Source organism: Meleagris gallopavo, chromosome 1, assembly GCF_000146605.3.
Source record: "Meleagris gallopavo isolate NT-WF06-2002-E0010 breed Aviagen turkey brand Nicholas breeding stock chromosome 1, Turkey_5.1, whole genome shotgun sequence".
Taxonomy (NCBI): Eukaryota; Metazoa; Chordata; class Aves; order Galliformes; family Phasianidae; genus Meleagris; species Meleagris gallopavo.
The window spans coordinates 71,204,188-71,225,064 of NC_015011.2; the positions used below are offsets into that span (position 1 = coordinate 71,204,188).

The window sequence follows — 20,877 nt, forward strand, 5'->3', positions numbered from 1 at the left end:
TTTTTTCCCAGCCAGGGAGCTTTCAAAGAATGGTTTTATAATTAAGGTATTGGGATTTTCTCACCAAATGTATACTTTGCTCTCCCTCATACCTAGCTCTGGGCCAGAAGGCAGTGAGACAACATTATTTCCATAAGAACAGTAAGACCACAAGGAGACTGAGGATGCAGGCATGAGTGGAAACTGAGGCATGCCAAACCTGCCAGCCCTGAAAGTCAGCACTCGCAGCTAGCCTGCTTTTTGCTCAAAGAGCTGCAGGACACCAGAGACACTCAGCATAGAACTCTCAACAAATCCTCACTCATTTCAGGTGATCAGTAATCCTGAGGCTGTTTTTAGATGTTTGGCTCTAACCTCTCTGGTATTCAAACACAGTAAGATAGTCTCTAGTCAGCATTATGATGTTCTACATCAAATTCAGCTCTCTGCAAATTACACAGGTAACTTAGATATTCTTGTAATCGGAGCTGTAACAAGATGGATGTGTCCATTACCTTTATGCCTTTTTCCATGGTTATACTGCTGTTACACCTGAGCATCACTGGTCAACTAGCACATCTTACCCCTATAGTAACACTGCTGAGATAGGAAAGCATTCCTTCAAAAATGGAGGGTGGAAACCATAGAGCTCTGGTTCATCTCTCTTAAAATCAGAGCTGAAGGCAGTGATAAGCTCAGAGTAGAAAACACATCTCCTTATTTATATTCCACTGCTTTAGCCTTAATTCATCCTTGTTTTCCTATTTCACTTTCTTGATGTTTTAAAATAATTCTGGTGAATATAACATGCTGCAGTGGTGTGGGGTGGATTACAAAAGAAGGGCAGTTAGTATTTGATGCCAGCTAAAAAGCAATGGGAGTCCATGAGAAAGCAAGGCTACAACAACATGGGTGGCAAATTTAGAGAACCTTGCCATTCTGCTTATGAAGAACTTCTGACAGGTTCTTGGCAATACCAGGTAAAGCATTTGCAGATAGACCAATAATCTTAAAAATAATAATAACAAAAATCCTCTCTTCAGTGGCTGGTCCTTGCGTTAGCCCAGGGTGACTCCACCTTAGGTCCATTGCTTCTGGTCACATGGGGAGCACAGGTTGGAAACAATTTGTCTGGGCTCCCCGAGCCCATCAGACCACTCCATCAGGTGGTCAATCACTAGTTCAAGTTGTGATGTAACACTTCCCTTATGCCTGTGTACTGCTACAATGCAAGCACAACAGCAGCACTTGCCCAGGAGAAAAAACCTCGGTACCATGGTGAAGATTGCAGAGGGAATTATGAGTTTTATGGTAGTTTAGTGTGTGTCATCAATTCAATTCCCAATGAAAGCTAATCTAATGAGGCCAGGTGATTCGAAGTGTAAGTAATGAGTTTCTGAAAACGTTTTCCATCATCTGGTTCAGTAGTGGCCAAAGTTACTTTCATTTAGGTGTTGGACTTTGCTCATTTCCTAGTAGGCAGACATGAAGGAACAAGTCGAAGAACGCATAAAACTTCAGTTCCTTTGGCAGATAAGAAATATTTAAGTGCGGGATTTTCAAACACACCCCAAACAACACAGTGTCGTACTCCTACTTCACCGTCATTTCCTCCCACTGTCCAGAGCTGCGAGTCCAAAAGCTGAGTTGCTCGAGCTCCTCACTCCCAGTAGCGGCTCCGGTTCCAACCGCAATCTCATGAGCCCTATTGCGGCAGTGTCACACCAGTGGTGGACGGAGAGGGCGCTGTGCTAAGCTCACACGCGCTGCTAGCCCAAGAATTCCACCTGCTCAGAGACGAGCGTTTCTGCGCACGCGCTAGCGCAGCGTTTGACCCTGTGTGTACGCTGTCTGGCGCGGGGAGTTGTGGGTGAGGCAAGATGGCGGCTGCTGTTCGGTACCCTTGGTCTTCTCGCGGCCTTTTGCTGCCAAGGACAGGTGAGTGTGACCGGCGCCCGAAAGCGATGCCGGCCGCTGGGCTGCCCTTCCACTCTCTCTTCTACGGCTCAGGCTGCGACACGTTCTGCAGCGCCTTGTGGGTGCATTGCGCGTTGCCGTGCCGGCCCCAGACTGTCGATCACCGTGGTCTTACGACGGCGGTCCCCGAAGAGGAATGAGGGAGCAAGCTAGCTTGGCCCTAGCGGGCGTTCGTGATAGGGGCGTTTGGATTTCTGCTTTCCCTCCTCATGACAGTATGCTTTGAAGCCCAGAGGTTTGCAGGGGGTCGGCTATGGCACTAGCTGTTGGCATAGCTGTGCAATAGGCTTATTTTTACTGGAACTGCTAGCAAATAGAATGCTTTGGTACCAAAATAGAACGAATTAGAATTACATGGTTTTACTACGTATGCCTCTTGTAAAAAGTGGGAGAAAGCAAAATTAGTCGGGCGATAGAAGTTCAAGAGCGTAATGCACTTCTGATTGCAGCAGTGTGTCTTCAGGAGAAATATGGTTGTGGTTTAGTATCAATATTTTAACTCAAATCGGTGTTCATAAACTGGTTGAGATAAGGATTGTAAAAATAGGTGGAAATTCTAGTGATAGATGTATTCTGGTCAGTGATGAAGGTGGAATCCTGCAATTCTGGGGAGGGATCCCTGGGCAAGATTGAGTTATGTATGAGTGTAGGTCAAAAAGCTGTAAGCAGTGCTGTTTAGTCTGGAAATATTAACACGGGTTATGAAAACTGTATGAGGCTTTTAAGTTGTGTTGTTCTGTGTTTTTTTTGGGCTGCACACTGCACAGAAGGTCCTTTCCTGGTTGTAAATCTAGTGTGTCAGTCTAGTCTAGCTTGCTGGGTTTGAATTTCATAGATATCCTTAGAAGTCAACTTCTTATTTTCATTTTTAATTCTCTTTTTTAAGTGTTTCAGTAATTGAGCATGTGACTGTAGGTGGTGATAAATTGTTACAATTTTTATGTAATTATAGAACAAGAGAAGGTGTACACCACTAAAGAACTTTAGTGTAAGACAAGTAACAGATGTGGTATATACACAGGTGGGAGAAAACATGATAATAACTGGATATTTTTGATGAAGATAAGTTTTGCAAAAGCAACGGCAAAGAAACCATAAAGTAGTTGGAAGATGCTTGTATAAATTTTCCAGATTGACTTTCATGTTCTTAAGTGGATTGATCTCTTAAATAATAGTGTATTTAAAAGGTGCTCACATTGGACTAAAATTTTGTTTCCTTTACATTTTACATTGTAAGGTCTGAAATGTTCTTAGTGAAGAGTAACAAAGATAATGTTTGTTACTTTTTCTTTTTTTTAAAAGCTGTTGGAAAAGTCTGTGTGGACGAAGTAATGAGAACAACAATTGGTCATCAAGATTTTTTTTTTACCTATCTTAGCATGCTTTGCAGCATTTTGGTATAATTGAAAGAATCCAGCTGGTTGTAAAGAACTTGGTCACTTTATTTTTTTTCTTCAGCAGGTTTGCTTGTCCTAGTAATAAGTTAAATAACAAAAAAAAATGCTTTTTAGAGCACTGGAAGAATGAAGGCAACAAGTTCATCCAGTTTCCTGCCTCTTGCACTTATGCTCAGTGGTCTTCACTTTCTGGGCACCCATTATGCTGCTATGGGCTTAATTCTGTACAGAGTATCCTGTAGACAGTCCTTACATATGCAAGTTTACTTTGTTGTTTTTTAAAAAGATTAAAAAATAAAAAAGCAAGCTCCCTCCTGAAGTGTTTCAAGCGTAAAAATTTGAAATTTTAGACTGATTATTTTTGCTTAGCCAGGAAAACTGCATAGTGTAGTACTTTCAGAAGTTAGTGAGACAAGATTTTATGAAGCTTTTTTTTTAAGGCACTTATACAAATACACAACCTAAATATATTTATATAATTTGTGTCGGATAACGTTGCGGCAATATGTCTTTAAGATGAGCACAAACTGAAACACAGGAAGCTCTATGAACAGGAGGAAAAAGTACATCGAGGGTGACAGAGCTCTGGAACAACCTGCCCAGACAGAATGTGGGGTCTCCTCTGATGATACTGAAATCCGCTTGGGTGCTTTCTGAACCTTCTGAAGAGAACCTGCTTTGGGGGGGGAAGAGAGTAGACTAGATGATCTCTACATATCCTTTCCAACCCCTATGATTCTGTGACTACTTTCCCTGTAATTCTCTTGAGAAGAACACAGAGATTTTGATAGGAAAGACAGTGTGAAGATAATCTGTGAATATGGCGCCAATGAATTAGCATGTGCCTTAGAGATATTGTCAAGTTTAATATGAACTTACTGCATTACTTGAGAAAACCAATGTGCTCTTTTGAGTCCAAATGTGTGTCTTTAATTACTTTGTTTCTTTTAGCGGGTGTCAAACTGCCTTTGTTTTGAAGTTGGAACTATGGTATCTTGTTTTTTCTGATTTGTAGGGTATTAAGATTGGAGAGAGACAAACTTTTGGGTACAGGTGCACCTTCAGGCACTGAGGTCTTGCTGGATTCTCTAGTTTAAATCCGATAACATAAATAACTTATCTCCAGATGTACCTTTTCTTTTTTATTTCTTTATATTGTGCTAACAGCATTCATGCTGCTGTCTAACTGGCAATACCTAGCTGATATTGGACAAAATTAGCTCCTTCTATGTATAAGTGGATTTTTATTTTTTTTTTAATTTCGTAATTAATATCATTCTAACATGTATTAGGAAAAATTGTCCTGTTTTTTCAGTGGTTCTGGTTACTTAACCTTATGTTGGGAAGATTAAATTTGTCTGGAAAATGCCTTATGGGCATGATCTTTTAGAAGTTGGAAGGTCATTTACTGGTTTTCTTATTTTTCAGTGATAGCTGCTATAGTCTGGTCTTGTTAACAGCAGGATGTCTGTAGTGTGTTTGTGTACTCTACGTTTCATCTACTCCTTTATTTTTATGATCGTGAACACGAAGTAGCATTAAACTCTTCTAATTAAAAAAAACCTCTTGTAAGCAGAGTTTTTTATTTTTGGCTAACTTGATTGGAATGGACTTATTTCTCTTCAAACTTTCGTGGAACTTGTCAATTTATATCAACATCCCAGTGATTTCTGGTTTCTGTGGCTTTCAACTTTCCATAGCTTGTTTTTTGTTTTTTTTTTTAACTAACAAAAACAGCTTTGAGTCAATGCTCTGGCTCATTGCATCTGTTTATTTCCCTGTACTTCAGAGCTGTGATGTAGGAGGACTGTTCTTTCCTCTAACGTGAGTTTGCTGTATTTGGACTGAAGTAAAAAGTCTGGTTAACCACATCTAGAATGATTCTTAAGTATTTCTCATAATTTCCAGATCTAGGAACATACTCAGGTGAGGCCTACCTTTATGTAGCATGTAGTTTTTATTTGCTTAGCTTTTCTGTCTCACCTCATTTATCAAATACTTATGATAGCCAGTTAACTTTTAATTTCTGTTTAGGAGCCATTAGCTTTAGACTGCTCATTCTCTGTTTTAGTTTGGTCTTTTTTTTTCTTTTTTTTTTTTTAATCTGCATCTCCTTCAAGCTTCTCTGACCTATCCAGATGTCTCTGAAATATCCTGACATGGGGCATTCATCTAGCAGAGGCTAAATAAAATAGGTCAGTAATGAGGGAAGAAAAATAAAACCAAAACAAAAAACCTTTGGGTTGACACTGATAACTTTCAGTTTGTCTTACATGCTCTCCCCTTTTGTGTTGTAGGCTCTGGCATTTCTGCATTATCTGTGGTGCCGTATGTGTTGCAGCAGCACCGCCAAGTTCATCATGCGGTGATCCCTCATGGGAGAAGTGGACGATCCTCTGTTAGTGGCATTGTGGCCACTGTCTTTGGAGCTACAGGTTTCCTGGGGCGTTATGTTGTCAATCGTTTAGGTAATGTTTTTCAGGAATACCAATTCATAGTTTAAGTACTTAATCAAATGCCAGTTTTCCTTCAGGTTACAGAACAATCTAGAAGGCTGTAGCACCTTGGGTCTTAAAAATGCAACAATACTGAGATGTGATTCCTTCCTACTGTTTGGTCTGGTGAAGTGCCAAGATGTGGCGATTAGTGAAGACTGTTCTAACGTAGGAAATTCAGAAACATGAGGACTGTTGTTGTCATTAAGGTCAATCAGTCTCCTGTCAACGTTTTGCGGGCTGGTTCAGCCCAGTTCCATGACTAGTGGGGTGGGGGGACCCACACCTTGGGGGAAAGGGTAGAGAGGTGTGATCTGAGGAGAAACAAAACTAATTAACTGAAGAAGATATTGGAATGCAAGATAACACACTATAATACAATATAATACAATGTAATTAGAATTGAAGTTTATAAATAAAATGAGTAAGAGTGTCCGAAAACCAAAGGCCTTACTCTAATGCTGAAGCGAGATATCTAGCTGGGCTGAGCAGAAGAGAAAAGAGGAAGGTCAAGTGATCTTCAAACAGTTTTGTAACTTTCCCTCCAAGTGGAAATGGTAACAGAACAGCAAACAGTCCTCTGGGAGATGCAGTTCTTCTCTTCTGGGACATGTGCCTGGAACTGGAGCATTAACTCTTTAACTCCCAGTGCACTACATGATGTTGTGGTGTGAAATACCGATAACTCAAAATCATAAAACCATGACACCTTCACATACTATTTTTCCGGTATGTGAAATGCAACTCTGAGAAGACACATAATCTATATATGATTCTTTTGGTTTTGGCACTATTAGGAAATTATAGTTCAAATTTGCAGAAATTTGTTTGGAATTCTTATTTCTTTTTTGAATTTGAGTTTTAGGAAGTAACTTCTGCTTTTTTCTTTCTTCTCTCTATATCTTTTAAAAATGCAGATATCCTTCAATGTGGCATGTTTCTATGTGTTATAGTATATTTATAGCATACGCTGTTTTTGTTTTTCTGATTTACAAGCTTATTAGGTTATTCATTCAAGTATCTACTAGTTTAAGAATTGAAATAATGTTTTAAATTAAAAAAATTACTACTTTGCTACTTCTGGCTTTGCAGATAACTGCTCAAGATGGTTATGTTGTGCTTCAGTGGCAGGAAAAAAATGCTTTATATTTCTAATTTTATCTAATTAGGCACGTAATAGCTTAAGATAAACGATTTTTTTAATGCTTAGGTCGCATTGGATCTCAAGTAATCATACCTTATCGCTGTGATCAATATGACCTCATGTATCTGCGACAGATGGGTGACCTGGGGCAACTTCTCTTCTTAGTAAGTCTTCTGCTTTGGCTTAAGATCAAATATAATACCACTGCTCTACAAGATGGTCTGTTAATCATTCTCAAACTCAGAACTCCAGCAATTGTTTAGCCTCAGAATGGAAACGGTGTGAAAGTTTTCTTTGATTTGCCTGTTTACACTTTATCTCATCTCTTTCCCATCTGATTTTCTGCTTACAGGAGTGGGACTGTAAGGACAAAGATTCTACCCGAAGAGCCGTGGAGCACAGCAATGTGGTCATTAATCTTATTGGAAAGGAATGGGAAACAAAGTAATAACCTTTTTTCGTTTTTTTCCTTAGGTGAATAGATTTGCTACAGGTATTGATTTTTATTGCTACTTTTTTTTTTACAGTACGTGCAGTCTGTAGTGACACTGACATTATTTTTGCCATCTATGAAAAGGCTAATTGAAATATTGTATATACAAGTTCTTCCAATTTAAATGTTTAACGAGATTCTGCTGTTGAGAAGCATTTTTTTTTTCTGTAATTTTCTAGTATATCACTTCTGTTCCATTAACTGATAAATATACTGCTTTTGTGATGTTCCACAAGTGCCTCTTTATATCTGGCAGGGGTTTGCAGGTTTCTATGGGCTCCTTTATCTTCTTACAAAAGTGGGCTTTCATCTTGTCACTTTGGGGTGATGATTGACTGTAGTCTACTATAATAGGCTGTGATCAAGATTTTCCTGTTCTCTAGAAATGTTTAATTTATTTAAAACCTTGTTAGTACAGAACTGTCAAATACAAAAACAAATTAACTATGTTATTTGCCTTTGTATGTAATTTTGCTACTGTGGCAGACAATGAAGTGTTGGTCTCAATTTCATGGATGTTTACAGGTCTAAAGTTGCTATTGCACTTATTTTCTCATGAACAGTCATTTGATCATTATGTCAAGTTCTACAGTTATTTTTCCTAAAATGGCATATTTCTTGGCACTTTTTTCAGCTGTTTCTTATCTAGTCAAGTGTCATATATAACTTCTGGGAGAGCCTTTGTTACTACATTCAGACTTGTAATGCGTCTTCTTTTTTGATAATCTCTTATCTCCTTATCGCACTGTTGGAGTCTGTAACAGTTTAGTTGGGAAAACTCACCTAGTGTAACTTAAACTGAGGCTTTGTATATCTGATAGTGTTTTTGGGCTGCATCAAAAGAAGTGTGGACAGCAGGTCTAGGGAGGTGATCCTGCTCCTCTGTGCTGATGAGATGTCACCTGGGGTACTGCATTCAGGTGTTTTAGTCCTCAGTACAAGAGAGGGACAGAAATATTGGAGCACATCCAGAAGAGGGCTGTGAAAATGATCCAGGGGATGGAACACCTCCGCTTTGAGGACAGGTTGCGAGAGCTGGGTCTCTTCAGCTTGGAGAAAAGAAGGCTCTGGGGAGACTGGATGGCAGCCTTCTGGTTTTTAAAGGGAGTCTATAAGAAAGAAGGGGAAAGACTCTTCAGCAAGGTCTGTTGTGATACGAGGAAGGAAAATGGTTTCAGACTGGAAGAGGGGACATTTAGATTGAATGTAAGGATTTTTTTGTATGGTTAGGGTAGTGAAGCACTGGAACAGGTTGCCCAGAGAGGTGATGAATGCCCCATCCTTGGATATATTCAAGGTCAGACCAAGCCAGGCTCTGAGCAAGCTGATCTAGCTGTAGGATATCCCTGTTCACTGCAGGAGTGTTGGGCTATATGATCTTCATAGGTCCCTTTCAACACAAACGATTCAGTAATTTTGTGTTTTTAATTCATTTATATCTTGGAGCTAATAAAAGAAATAGAATGAGAGCAAGTGTCTGAAAAACAAAGGCCTTACTCTAATGCTGAAACAGATGTCCAATTGGGCCGAGCAGAAGAGAAAAGAGGGAGTGCTGCCTGATGTGTGAATAGTTTTATCTTTCCTCCTGAACGGAAAATGGAAAGTGAACAATGCAAAGTCCTCTGGGGTATGTAGTATATAGTTCTTCTCTTCTGAGACAGGTATCTGGAACTGGAGCCTTAACTCTTTAACTCCCAGTGTACTACATGATGTTAGGATGTGGAATACTGTTAACAAAAACCATAAAACCATGACAAGATAGGAAGGCCCTAGGGTGATCTGGATCTCTGGCCTGTGGCAAATTTTATGACCTTCATGAAGACCAAATGCCAGGTCCTGCACTTTTCTCACAACAACCCCATGCTATGCTACAGGCTTGGGGCTGTGTGGCTGGAAACCTGCATGGTGGAGAAGGATCTGGGGGTGTTAGTTGAAAGCCAGATGAACATGAATCAGCAGTCTCCAGGTGGCCAAGAAGGCCAATAGCATCCTGGCTTGTACCCGAAATGATGTAGGACCAGGACAGTGATAGTCTCTTTGTACGTGGCAATGGTGAGGCCACTGTATTTGTTTTGTGGCCCTCACCATGGGAAAGATGTTGAGGCCCTCAAGCACATCCAGAGAAGGGAATAAAGCTGGTGAAATATCTGGAACACAAGTTATTTCTTCTCAGAAAGAGCGGGGAGGTGTTGGAAGAGGCTACCCAGTATGAATCCCCATCTGTGGAGCTGTTCAAGAAGCACATAAATGTGGCACTAAGTGGCATGGTGGTGATGGGTTAATGGTTGGACTGGATGATCTTAGTGGTCTTTTTCAACCTTAAAATTCTATGGTTCTGTAATTCATTCTGATTTGATCTTGCCAGATGAGGAAGCAGGGAAGTACTACTACTATAGTTGAGGCTCTCTATTGTGCTTCCTTGTCTCATGTAGTATATGAAGAATTCCTCGCAAAAGGAAACTTTCTAACAAAGTGCATAAAGATAGATTTTTGAAACATGTTCAGGTAATATGCGATGATTGCTACTGGTTAGTAGGCAATCGGTTGTACTGTTGGTTGCTCTTTAATTAAACTTGTTTTTGCTTTGTTTTAGAAACTTCAGTTTTGAAGATGAATTTGTAAATATTCCTAAAAGTATTGCCCAGATAACAAGAGAGGCTGGTGTGGAAACACTCATTCATATCTCTCACTTAAATGCTAGCATGAAGAGTCCTTCCAAATACCTGAGGAGTAAAGTAAGTCTAGAATTCTTTTGAATGTATTCTCAGGTGTCCTACTTTTGTCTCTTTTTTTTTTTTCTTTTCTATTTCAGCAGTGCTTTGGTGTTCTAACAATATAGTGTAGGGGCTGATTAAACCTTCTGGTTGGTTTTTTTTTAAAACTCTCCTCTGACACAAAGTAGAGAGCTGCTTCCTTTTTGAACTTTGATGCTTTTGATGTGCATCCATTCACTAATGATATTGCATTGTAACTCAAATAGAATAAATTATCTGTGTGTTTATGGGACTTTGGGAACAGTGTATGAGACTTGTTTTAGCAAAGCATCTCAAAGACCAAATAACTGATACCAATTGTTTTGTGCTACTACTGATGCTATGTCCTTGAATTTTATAATCAAGATGCAGTAAATTCTGAAAAGGTGTATTTTTTTTTAATATATTCAGTGTGGATCTAATTTATGTGGTCATTTTAATTGAATGACAGGCTGTGGGAGAGAAAGCAGTAAGGGAAGAATTTCCGGATGCTATAATTATGAAGCCCTCTGAGATGTTTGGGAGAGAGGACCGATTTCTCAATCATTATGCGAGTATGTATTCTTGAAATAGTAAAGCTCTCTTGTTTGTATACTTGTCTGTAGAGAACAGAGAGAAAAAGCACTCTTCTCTTAAAAAGTGGAGGTATATTTTTGTCATAAATATACTGTGTTTCATTAAGAAAAGATGTGTAACAGAAAAATAATAAATTTTCATCTTGTGATGAAATGGTATATCCTAAATTCTGAGTCTAAATGAAACTTTGCTGATTGGTGTTACTAACTACTACTTTTTATTTAGATTGTCTTGAGCTAAGATCTAGCCATTCTAGCTGAAATCAACTTTTCAGTTTGGTAATGCTGGAATGTAAGGAAGTCCTGTCCTGTTCCCAGCTCATATGGAAGCAAAAGTACTGACCAGTAAGGTTGCTAGACTGTACAGAGTAGAGGCTACTTCTCTTGCAAAATTGAGGTACCTCTTAACCATTCTAGAGGATCAATAAACATAGCCTTCCTGTGGTTGTTAAGAAAATTGAATGTGGGTGATGATTCTATCTGATTCTTTTTTAGTGTAATGTATATTGATTATTTGCGTACTGAAAACATTTACAGATTTCTTAAGAAGTTTTTTTCTACATTAGACATGCGCTGGTTTGGTGGTGTGCCTCTTATTTCTTTGGGCAAAAAAACAATGAAGCAACCAGTATATGTAAGTTTTCCTAAAACTAAGACAATTTCATATCCTGTTTGTTTTTTTCCCCTTTTTCTCTCCCCATAAATCACTTTTTGAAGAGGAGATTGTCAATCCACTCATGCATTCATGTTTTTTGTTGGTAATTATCTGTTTCTCACAGGTGGTTGATGTAGCAAAGGCAATTATTAATGCAGTTAAGGATCCTGATGCTAAAGGAAAAACATATGCCTTGGCTGGGTAGGTTACTTTTCTGGTTCTCATTTAATAATACTAAAGTACTGTAGTACTTCTTTCTGGTGGTGTTTTTTTGACATGCTGCACAGTATATGCAATTTCTCTATTGTGCGCACACACCTGTAATAAATTCCACCTCTTTTTTGGGAGGAAAGATTAGTCAAGCTTTTACTGTGAGTACTATGAAAATCATACTTTAGGTCTTGTTGCATTTAATGTTATGTATATGCACACAGAAATAGTCAGCCTTTACAAATCATACCAAACAAAATAGCTTTGGTGAAAACGCTTCTCAAATGTAAAAATCACCTTGAATAGTCACTACTGAATCCCTTGGTGTATTTATGTACGGAAGTTCCATATCATAAATCGGAACAGGTCATTAGCAATAAAGAAAAATCATCTGACAAATGCTGTGGATCCATTTTAATATATAGTACTAGAATTAGTCTCCATCCAATATATATGGTGAAAGGTGCATTAGATTCATGGATGGGGAAAAAGAACAACAGTTGCTAGTAAGCCAAGTTAGAAGTTGATGCTGATCACCTATTTTTTTTTTTTCTTCAATTGCTCAGATACATCTTCCTATGTTATACTTTGAAAATACACTTGATACTGTTTTGCAAAAGGCTTTTTTAAGACTTTATTGTTTTTTCCATATTCATTTTGTGGAACAGTTACAGTGGGAGCTCATTATTCCTGTAGTGCAGAGATTATTTCAGATTCAGATACTGTTATGATGTAACTTTGTTCAGGACTGTAATGTTGAAGATGTCCAAGTAGTCAGGTTAAGTGTATAATATGTTGGTGTTCTGAAAAAGGCAGAAACTTTTCAATTTCTTTTTAGGCTGAAGAACTTCTCAAAAACTGATAAAGAGTAGGAAGCCTATTTCTTAAAGGACTAACAGCAATGATAAGGTTAAGTAACTTGAATTTGCTTTTAAATCACTAGGTCATAATCAAAGAGAATAAGTATGTAGGTATTAGTAAAATGTAACCAATGCAAAAACACATGAAGTGTGTGATACATCTTTTGAGCGACTGTTTTATTTCTAGCAGGCAAAATATGGATTAATGCATATACAAAGCTGCCTGTCACAAAAGGAAGGAGAGACTTCTTTTTAGCTTCACTAATGTCTCAGCAGAAGTAATTCCTGTAAGAACGGGAAAGATTGAGAACTTGAGAGCTGCTCACTAAATAGAATAGTATTTGCAGCCAGGGCAGTTGACTGACCTTTGAATGTATTCTTACAGTTTAAAAGTTTCATTTTTTTTTATCATTTTACAGAAGATGAGGAATTCAAGCAAGGGTGCCAGGCTCCCACTGCAAGGAATAGTTTCAGTCACCTACCAGTGACTGAAAAAGCTTTGAATAACTAATAGCTTAAATTGAAGACTCAAATTGGTGCTGGAAAACCATAGGAACTCTACAGCATAAACCTTGACTAAAGCTGCATAAGGCGTTTTTCTTCCTTTTTTTTTTTAAGGTGTTACTAGTTTGAATTTAAAATACTGATTTTTGTAATAGAACATTTTCCCCTACTACACTCCTGTCTTGACCACGGCATTGTTTTTCTTCATCCACTTGTAAAATCTTCTATCTTGGATTCTAACGCTGTAGAACTTGCTGTATGCTAGTATTCTGTTTAGTGTAATGATGCTTGAATGCAACTTTTTTCTTGCTGAAGTTGCGTTGTTAATGTTTGGTATTTTGTAACAGAATAAACAGAACAGTATTTGCTTGTTTTAACATTTTTTTTAAGTATAGTTGTATTATATACCTGCACATGGTTTTTAATTATCAGAGCGGAAGTAAAATTGGCTTTTTATGTTATCTTTGTATATGTATGAGAATGTTACAATGTAGAGGCAAAAAACTTGATTTCTGATGATACTCACCAGAAGGTGAAATCTAAACAAGAAAGGAATGGGAACTCTCAGTGGCTCCTCTAAAACTACTACACACATGCAGGAGATTCTCTGCTGCCTTACTTCCATTTTCAGAGGGTGAATGCATTCTTTTGGGAAATGTATCTTGCTCATATTTTATATGTGCCCCCTCTCCTGGGGATTAGCCTAGTAAAGACTATGAGACTATTTGCCAGTTACTATCAGGAGCAAAACAGTCTTAACTAGGGAAAAACTAATTGGTTGTCAATTAAAATAGATTGCAGTAGTGTGAAGTAAAGACAACAAAGCAAACAAAAAACTGTACTATCTTTCCTTTTCCATCTTTTCCCCAAGGCTTAGCTTCACTTTCAGCTCATGTATCCCGTGTTGTACTGGGGAGTAGGAATGGCAGATCAAGTCATTCCATAACAATTCCTTTCTGCCATTCCTTCCGCCTCACATTTTTTTTTCCTCTTCCATCACTGTGGTTTTCTCCACAGAGTGCAGAGGTTCCAATGCCTGGAGCAGCTCTTGCCCCTCTCTGACCTCAGTGTTTTTTCTGCTGTTTAGGACACGTTTATTCTTTTCCCCCCTCACTCCTCGTACTGCACTGCATGAATTTTCCTTAAATATGTATTCCCAGAGTACCACTCAGCTGTGACTGGATTTGGCTGTGTCTGGCATGAGGCAGCCTTTGAACTTTTCCCCCAGAAGACATCTCTACATCCCCCCTGCTGCCAGTGCCTTGGCAGGAACATCCAACACAATAAAACAATCTTGCAATGTATATATTACTCTCGCACTTAAGCTTTTCTGACTTAATTCACCCATTTCAAACAGTGTAGAATATTGAGAGTCAAATTTTTTTCCGCTTTTGTGACGAAAATGACAAGCTTGGCTAATAATTGAAATGGAAAGCAAGCCCTTGATTGGCTTGGGGTGACGGGGATGTTTTTCTGATTTTTTTTTTTTTTTTTGTCTTGTGTTGCAAATATTTAAGAATACATGATTTACCCATAATGTTTGTTTTTTCTTTCAGACCTAATAGGTACCTGCTGTATGACATGATAGAATACATCTATGCAGTTGCTTATCGAACCTTTTTTCCGTATCCACTTCCACGTCCTCTGTATCAGTAAGTGGAACACTTCAGTTACTAGAACTAATCAAGCAGCGTAAAAGCATAAGTAACTATTATATTGCTTGTTTAGTATTAGCATTGTTAATTGCTATTTATTGTTGTAGGATAGTGGAAACTAGTTTTGCATAAGTGCTCATTAATTAATTTTGAGTCTTCTATCCAGCCACAAGCCTGCAGCTGATGAGCTAGTGGATAAAAAGTGAAGTTGTAATGAACTTAACATAACTGTTTATTCCAGAGGTATTGAATGCCCTTGCTTTGGCTAAACCAAGAAATTTGTAAAAGGTCTTAAGTAGAGACAATCAGTAGGAAATTAATTGAAATTTAGTGTATCACAGGGAAGATCTATGTATGCTACTGACATTTTTCTACAGCTGTTCAAGGTGATGCTACTGTCAGCTCCTGGCTTGATTTTTCTAGTTCAGCCCTTTATATTCATTTCAGCCAGTAACAGAGGTAAATTTGTAGTGAGTTGTTGGCCTGGAAATTTGAGCAGTATGGTTGTGAGCATGCATCTTTTCTACAGTGTGAGGAAAGTAGCATCGTTTAAAAGATAGTAGCTAATAGGAAGTGGTAAAGGAAAGGTGCGACATTACTTCAGTTTATTACAGTGGATGAGTTCTGAAGGCTCCATTTGCAAGTACTGAACAACAACTGCAGCTGTATGTTTTGTCCCCTTTGGACACTGAAGGGAGAAACTGATCTGCAGAATCATGACTATTGAGAAACAACGAAAAAGTGCAGTGAAAGTCTGAACCTGGGTTTAGTCATTAAAGTATAGTCAGACATGCTTTTGAAGAGCTATGTGAAATAGTAAATTCTGTTTCAGAAGCTCACGCTTGGCTTGATTGTGATATGTTGATGCTTTGGTACTCATTCTACTCCATTTTAGTACAGTACTAATTGAAAACCTAAAAAGGTCACCTGTATTAGAATCCTTCTACCATTCAACTAATAATTTTGTAGCAAGCAGTTAAAGTTACAAGAAACGCAGCTGAGAAAGTGCTCACTCCTTTAATTTGTAACTTGTAAGAACAGCACACTAAGTATGAAATTTTTACAGGTTCTTGTTTTCTTCTTTGTATCTTGGTAATAACTATACTTTTTCAACACTTTCTGATTGCAGTTTAATTGCAAGATTCTTTGAGATGAGTCCATTTGAACCATGGTTAACTCGAGACAAAGTAGACAGAGTAAGTGAAGGTCAACCTTCAGTTTCTTCTTGGGGAATGTTTCCTTTTGTGTTTGTAACTTTTATTTCTAGCTTTGTATTGAAAGGATGCTCAAATGTGTACACATCACATATTATAGTATTTTGGTCAGTTCACTGGCTAAAATTTGATTATGTAAAATTAATTTCAGACTGAACAGTGAACAAGAATTTAAATCTTATGGAGGTATTTTTGTGTAACTTCATTAAAAAAATGATTGAGTCCTGCAGCACAGCTGCTGCAGCTGCTGTTCTACAATTTCACTCTTAAATTATTTGTCCAGACCCATTACAGAGCAGAGGGATACACTCTGGAGTGCAGTCTGGAGATTCCTCTGGTGTAGTTTTAGAATGGCTTACTGAGAGAGAGACTGACTGGAATTTTTTTTTATGAAGGTATTTTTAGGATGTAGTCTTTCTGCTATCATTAGTGGAAGAAGAATATTTAACATTCTTCACTAAATATGTTTAAGAAAGCAGTAACAACTGTTGAGAGCATTTTATAGCAAGAAGTAACATGGTAGAATGGGGAAAGGGCACAGTATTCTAAGCGTTAAAAATGGTAAAAGCTACATACTTTGATCCTCTCCTTCGTCTTCATGATCCAACACGTGCTACTTACAGGTAACTAATCAGTTTTTCTAGATCTATCTACATTAAAATCACTTTAGCAACTGAAGCTGAACTGCACTGTATACAGCCAAAATTCATGCTTGTTACTTGAGTACATAATGTTGAAACTTCATGTTTTTTCCCTTAGTTCTCATAAAACTCATAATTCTCAGAGTGTATGAATGGAGGTGGACAAAAAACTTGTCAGTAGCATATTGTATCCTTATAGCACTATTTCTTAAATTTTGGGGCAGCCATGTATTTGGGAGAACTTTTATATATATAAAAGCAAAAGCTTCTGTATATATACAGATGCTTTCTGAGTAGCTGTAAAGAATTTAAATTCCATGTTTGCATGTATCTTTATATAAAATAAACTGCAATTTCTTACTTTGTTTGGAAATGATTGTGAAAAGATATGGACAGTATGTATAATAAAGGAATTAAACTACTACTTTCAAATCGCTGAGAATTCCCCCAAGCTAGAGTTGGGATTGTAGTTCTTCTGACTATAGGATGTAAGCATAATACTTTCTGAAAGCTTCAGTTGTACCTGCTTTTACAGTTCATACTTAGGTTTCATATAAGAAACCTTTAGTGATTCACCATAACTACTGCAGTTCAGTTATAGCACGAGTAGTATAAAAAGGAGTTTCTCTGTGTGTCTCCTGTGCTGGATTGTTTCCCTGTTTTCCAGGTTTTGATCTTTAAGTGATATATACAAAATTAGATCTGACTGATTTAAAAGACTTTTTGAGAAATAACAATGTGAAAGAACCTGGTTTTATAAGGGGCAAATCATTTCTGTTTTGAAAATAAGGTATATTTGTGCAAGTATTTGTTTGGGAACGGTTGAGTAATGGCCTGAAGTATTGATTGAACACCTAGACAAAAGCCCCGAGAGCACAGGTGAAGGTGACCTTCTGGTCACACACGTGATTAGACATCATTTTAGGGCTGACTGCCACAGGGGAAGGATCTCTTTCTGGAGATCCCTCCTTGGTGAAGTTTTCCCTTGCAAACCTGGAATCTTCTTACTTTCCTTTATAGCACCTTTCTATCATGCTGGTCCTGTCATCACACCTCTGTTGTAAACCTTTTCCATTGTATTGATCTTTCCAGTTACTACAGTACTGTAGAGAAGCTTGTTCTAAAACAGAAACAGAGAAGAGCAACCTGTGAAAAGTACATGCTGAATTATTATCTTTTAACAAAACAGGATGTAAAGGCATAAATGTACAGTAGTTATACATACACAAATCGACTAATTTTATGGTTATAATTCTGTAATCTTCTGGGTACGTAGACCTGATGGAGAGAGAATAAAGAAATTTTCTGTATGTCTCAGCTATTTAATCACAGAATCACCAAGGTTGGAAAAGACCTTCATGATCATCCAGTCCAACCATCCACCTATCACCAATAGTACTCACTAAACCACGTCCCTCAACACAAAATCCAAATGTTCCTTGAACACCTCCAGGGTCGGTGACTCCACTACCTCCCTGGGCAGCCCATTCCAGTGCCTGACCACTCTTTCAGAAAAGTAGTATTTAATCCTGAGTCTAAATCTGAAGTCAGATTTCTCTTTGCTAATGGTTCAGAAGATCTGTATCTCTTATCTAGATATACTGGATACTTAATACCTCATTTAAGTAGATCGCTCTGAAAGTAATGTCTCCAGTTTATTTCCATGGAAACTACAACAGATACTAAGAGCATAATAATACTGTTTGGTAGAGCCAAGTCTCAGCTACAAAATACTGTTCTTTTCAAAGTAGTCACCACCATTAGCAATGTATCGTCATCAGTGATGATCAAGAGCCTGTAGACTACTTTTGTAAAAGATCTGTACCACTGAAGGTGACCTAGTACCACTGTGCTAACATCCACTGTTTGGTCTCCGTAAACATTCAATAAGTATCAATGAATGTCAGTGTGTGCTATTTTTCCTGCTTGGAGCAATTCATTGAGATACCTTTCCCCTTCTTATGTATTTCCATGTCAGACACTATTTTATCAGAGCTCCTCTATGCTGCCATCTGTCACGTGGCAATGTTGGTGGGAAAGTTCAGCTTCTACTGCTGTACCACCAACATCCACCTCTGATGCTGTAATAAAATAAATAGGAGGCATTACTTTCAAAGCAGTCCTTGTAACGCAAGAGGTAGGAATGTATTGTATTGCAGGCTTTTTTTTAGGGGAGCTGTCTTTCATCAGCAGCCTTGAAGCTGCATTTAAATCTCCAAAGAGCTACCACTTGTAGATGATGTTTTTAGACACACTTATATGTTTTTAGTACCAGAGCTTTATGCTACTGTATGTTCATGAATGTGACCTCAGGTGTAACTACACAAAACCTATATAAAACTTTTTTTCATAAGTGAATAATTGCATTGAGTATAATGTCCATTTTATTAATTCCCTCACTTTTTTTTTTTTAACCTCTCCCCTCTTTTCCTTTCTTTTCAAAGTTTCACACAACAGACATGACATTGCCTGATCTCCCTGGTTTGGAAGATTTGGGTATTCAACCAACATCTCTAGAACAAAAAGCAATTGAAGTTCTTCGCCGTCACCGCAGATTCCGCTGGTTGGATGCTGAGCTGGAGGAAGCAAAACCAGCAAAGACATATCCAATGTAACAGTTGCATAAGTGTTTACTTAACACTTATTAAACCATCTCTGTATGACCTAGCTTTTTGGAGAACTGTGTACATACTAAGTAAAATATTGTAATCACGTAAACTGTTTTTTATCGACAGTGTTGTCTTTTTAATTACAGGAACTCTAGTTGATACGCAATTCTTGTCTTTAATAGATAATGAAAGCAAATTTACACATTATTTACTTAGTTATTGAGTATTAAAATATTTTGATGATTGGGAGTGGGAGAGGAGGCTAATCACATTAGCTAGAAGAAGTTGAGGTTTGTATGGAAGCTGGTTTTTAAAACCAGATTGAGAACAGGGATGAAATGAGTGATGAAAAAACTTGTATTTTCACCTCAAAGCTTTCTACTTTTTGCCTTTGTTGGAGGTGACAGTAGGCGGGAAGGAACAGGGGCGATCTGGACAAATATAATGAAGGTATGAAAGGTGGAAGCCTAATGGTGGAGTAGAAATCTGAGTAGAAGATTGGAACTGAGTCAGTGGTGAAAACAGAGTAGGAAAAAGAGTAGACAATCTAAAAAGAATAAGAGGGTAAAGGTTAGGGAAAGCACAGAAGTTTCTTGATTAAATCATGATGTTTACTGGAGCCAAGGATCAGAATTTCGGTATTTCTGTGTTGTTGCCAAACTACTGTCAAACTCTTGGGCAGAGTATTTCTTTAATTTCAACAGCTTCCACCTTTTCCTCATCCCAAAAACCTACTGCTGCTAATGTCAGTTTTTAGAGGAAGTAGGATCTTGAGACAAAAATATTTTTCCTACCATATGTTTGATTTGGCCTTTGTTCATAGGTTATTGTTCCTCTGATAACGTAAGTTCATTCACTTTAAAATAAATCTGTCAGTTCCATAAGAAAGCTGGACAATCTGAAAGTGCATATTGTTAATAATTTGATTCTTATATTATTTTTACTTGACTACATGTTTTTTTCTTTGTTAGTGCTCATTTAATGTGCGGCTTGTATATTTTGTTTGCATATTGCTGTGAAAACTGTTGTATTTTTAAATTGTTTTACGATCACCACATAGAGCACAGGAATATGGTACAGCCTGAGCCGCAGTGACCATGCTGTAGTTGAGTTATGCTCTGGAGGGATATGAAACAAGCAAAGAGTAAAATTAGGAAGGTAAACTTCGGGAAAGCTAACTTCCAGCTCTTCAGGGAGTTAGTCTCCTGGGAAATTGTTCTCATAGGCAAGGGTATGGAGCAGAGCTGGCAGATTTTTAAGGAGGCTTTCTTCAGGATACAAGAGCTCTCCATCCCCAGGCTTAGCAAGTCTGGAAAGGAAGGCAAGACAAGCATGGCTGAACTGGGACCTGCTGGTCAAACTGAAGAACAAGAAGAAAACGCACAGGCAGGGGAAATTGGGACAGGTAACATGGGAAAAGTAAGGGACGCTGCTAGGCTGCATAGGGGTGGGGTTAGGGAAGCCAAGGCTTCTGCAGGTATCTCAATCGGAAAAGTTGAGGAGGGTGTAACTTCCTAGTGAGTGAATCAGGCAAAGTGGTAACAACAGACAAGTAGAAGGCTGAGGTACTTAACTTTTTTGCCTTGGTCTTCTCCGGTAACTGCTCGCCTCACAGCCCTCATGTTTGGTTTGGTGGGAGAGAATCAGGGAAGAATGCCCCTTCTGCTGTAAGCAAAGATCAGGTTTGTGTCCACCTGAGGAACCTAAATATTCTGC

The 20,877-nt window shown here is 38.2% G+C and overlaps 1 protein-coding gene across 1 annotated transcript; it reads left to right on the top strand.

Annotated features, from left to right (window-relative positions):
* Positions 1-1,810: 1,810 nt before the first annotated feature.
* On the top strand, positions 1,811-20,049 carry NDUFA9 (NADH:ubiquinone oxidoreductase subunit A9). Its single transcript, XM_010716570.3, has 11 exons — positions 1,811-1,917; positions 5,651-5,821; positions 7,059-7,156; positions 7,345-7,436; positions 10,079-10,220; positions 10,690-10,792; positions 11,380-11,447; positions 11,593-11,669; positions 14,599-14,694; positions 15,827-15,893; positions 18,997-20,049. The coding sequence occupies exons 1-11, from the start codon at positions 1,860-1,862 to the stop codon at positions 19,165-19,167; spliced, it is 1,143 nt and encodes a 380-aa protein (XP_010714872.1). The 5' UTR covers positions 1,811-1,859; the 3' UTR covers positions 19,168-20,049.
* Positions 20,050-20,877: the final 828 nt, after the last annotated feature.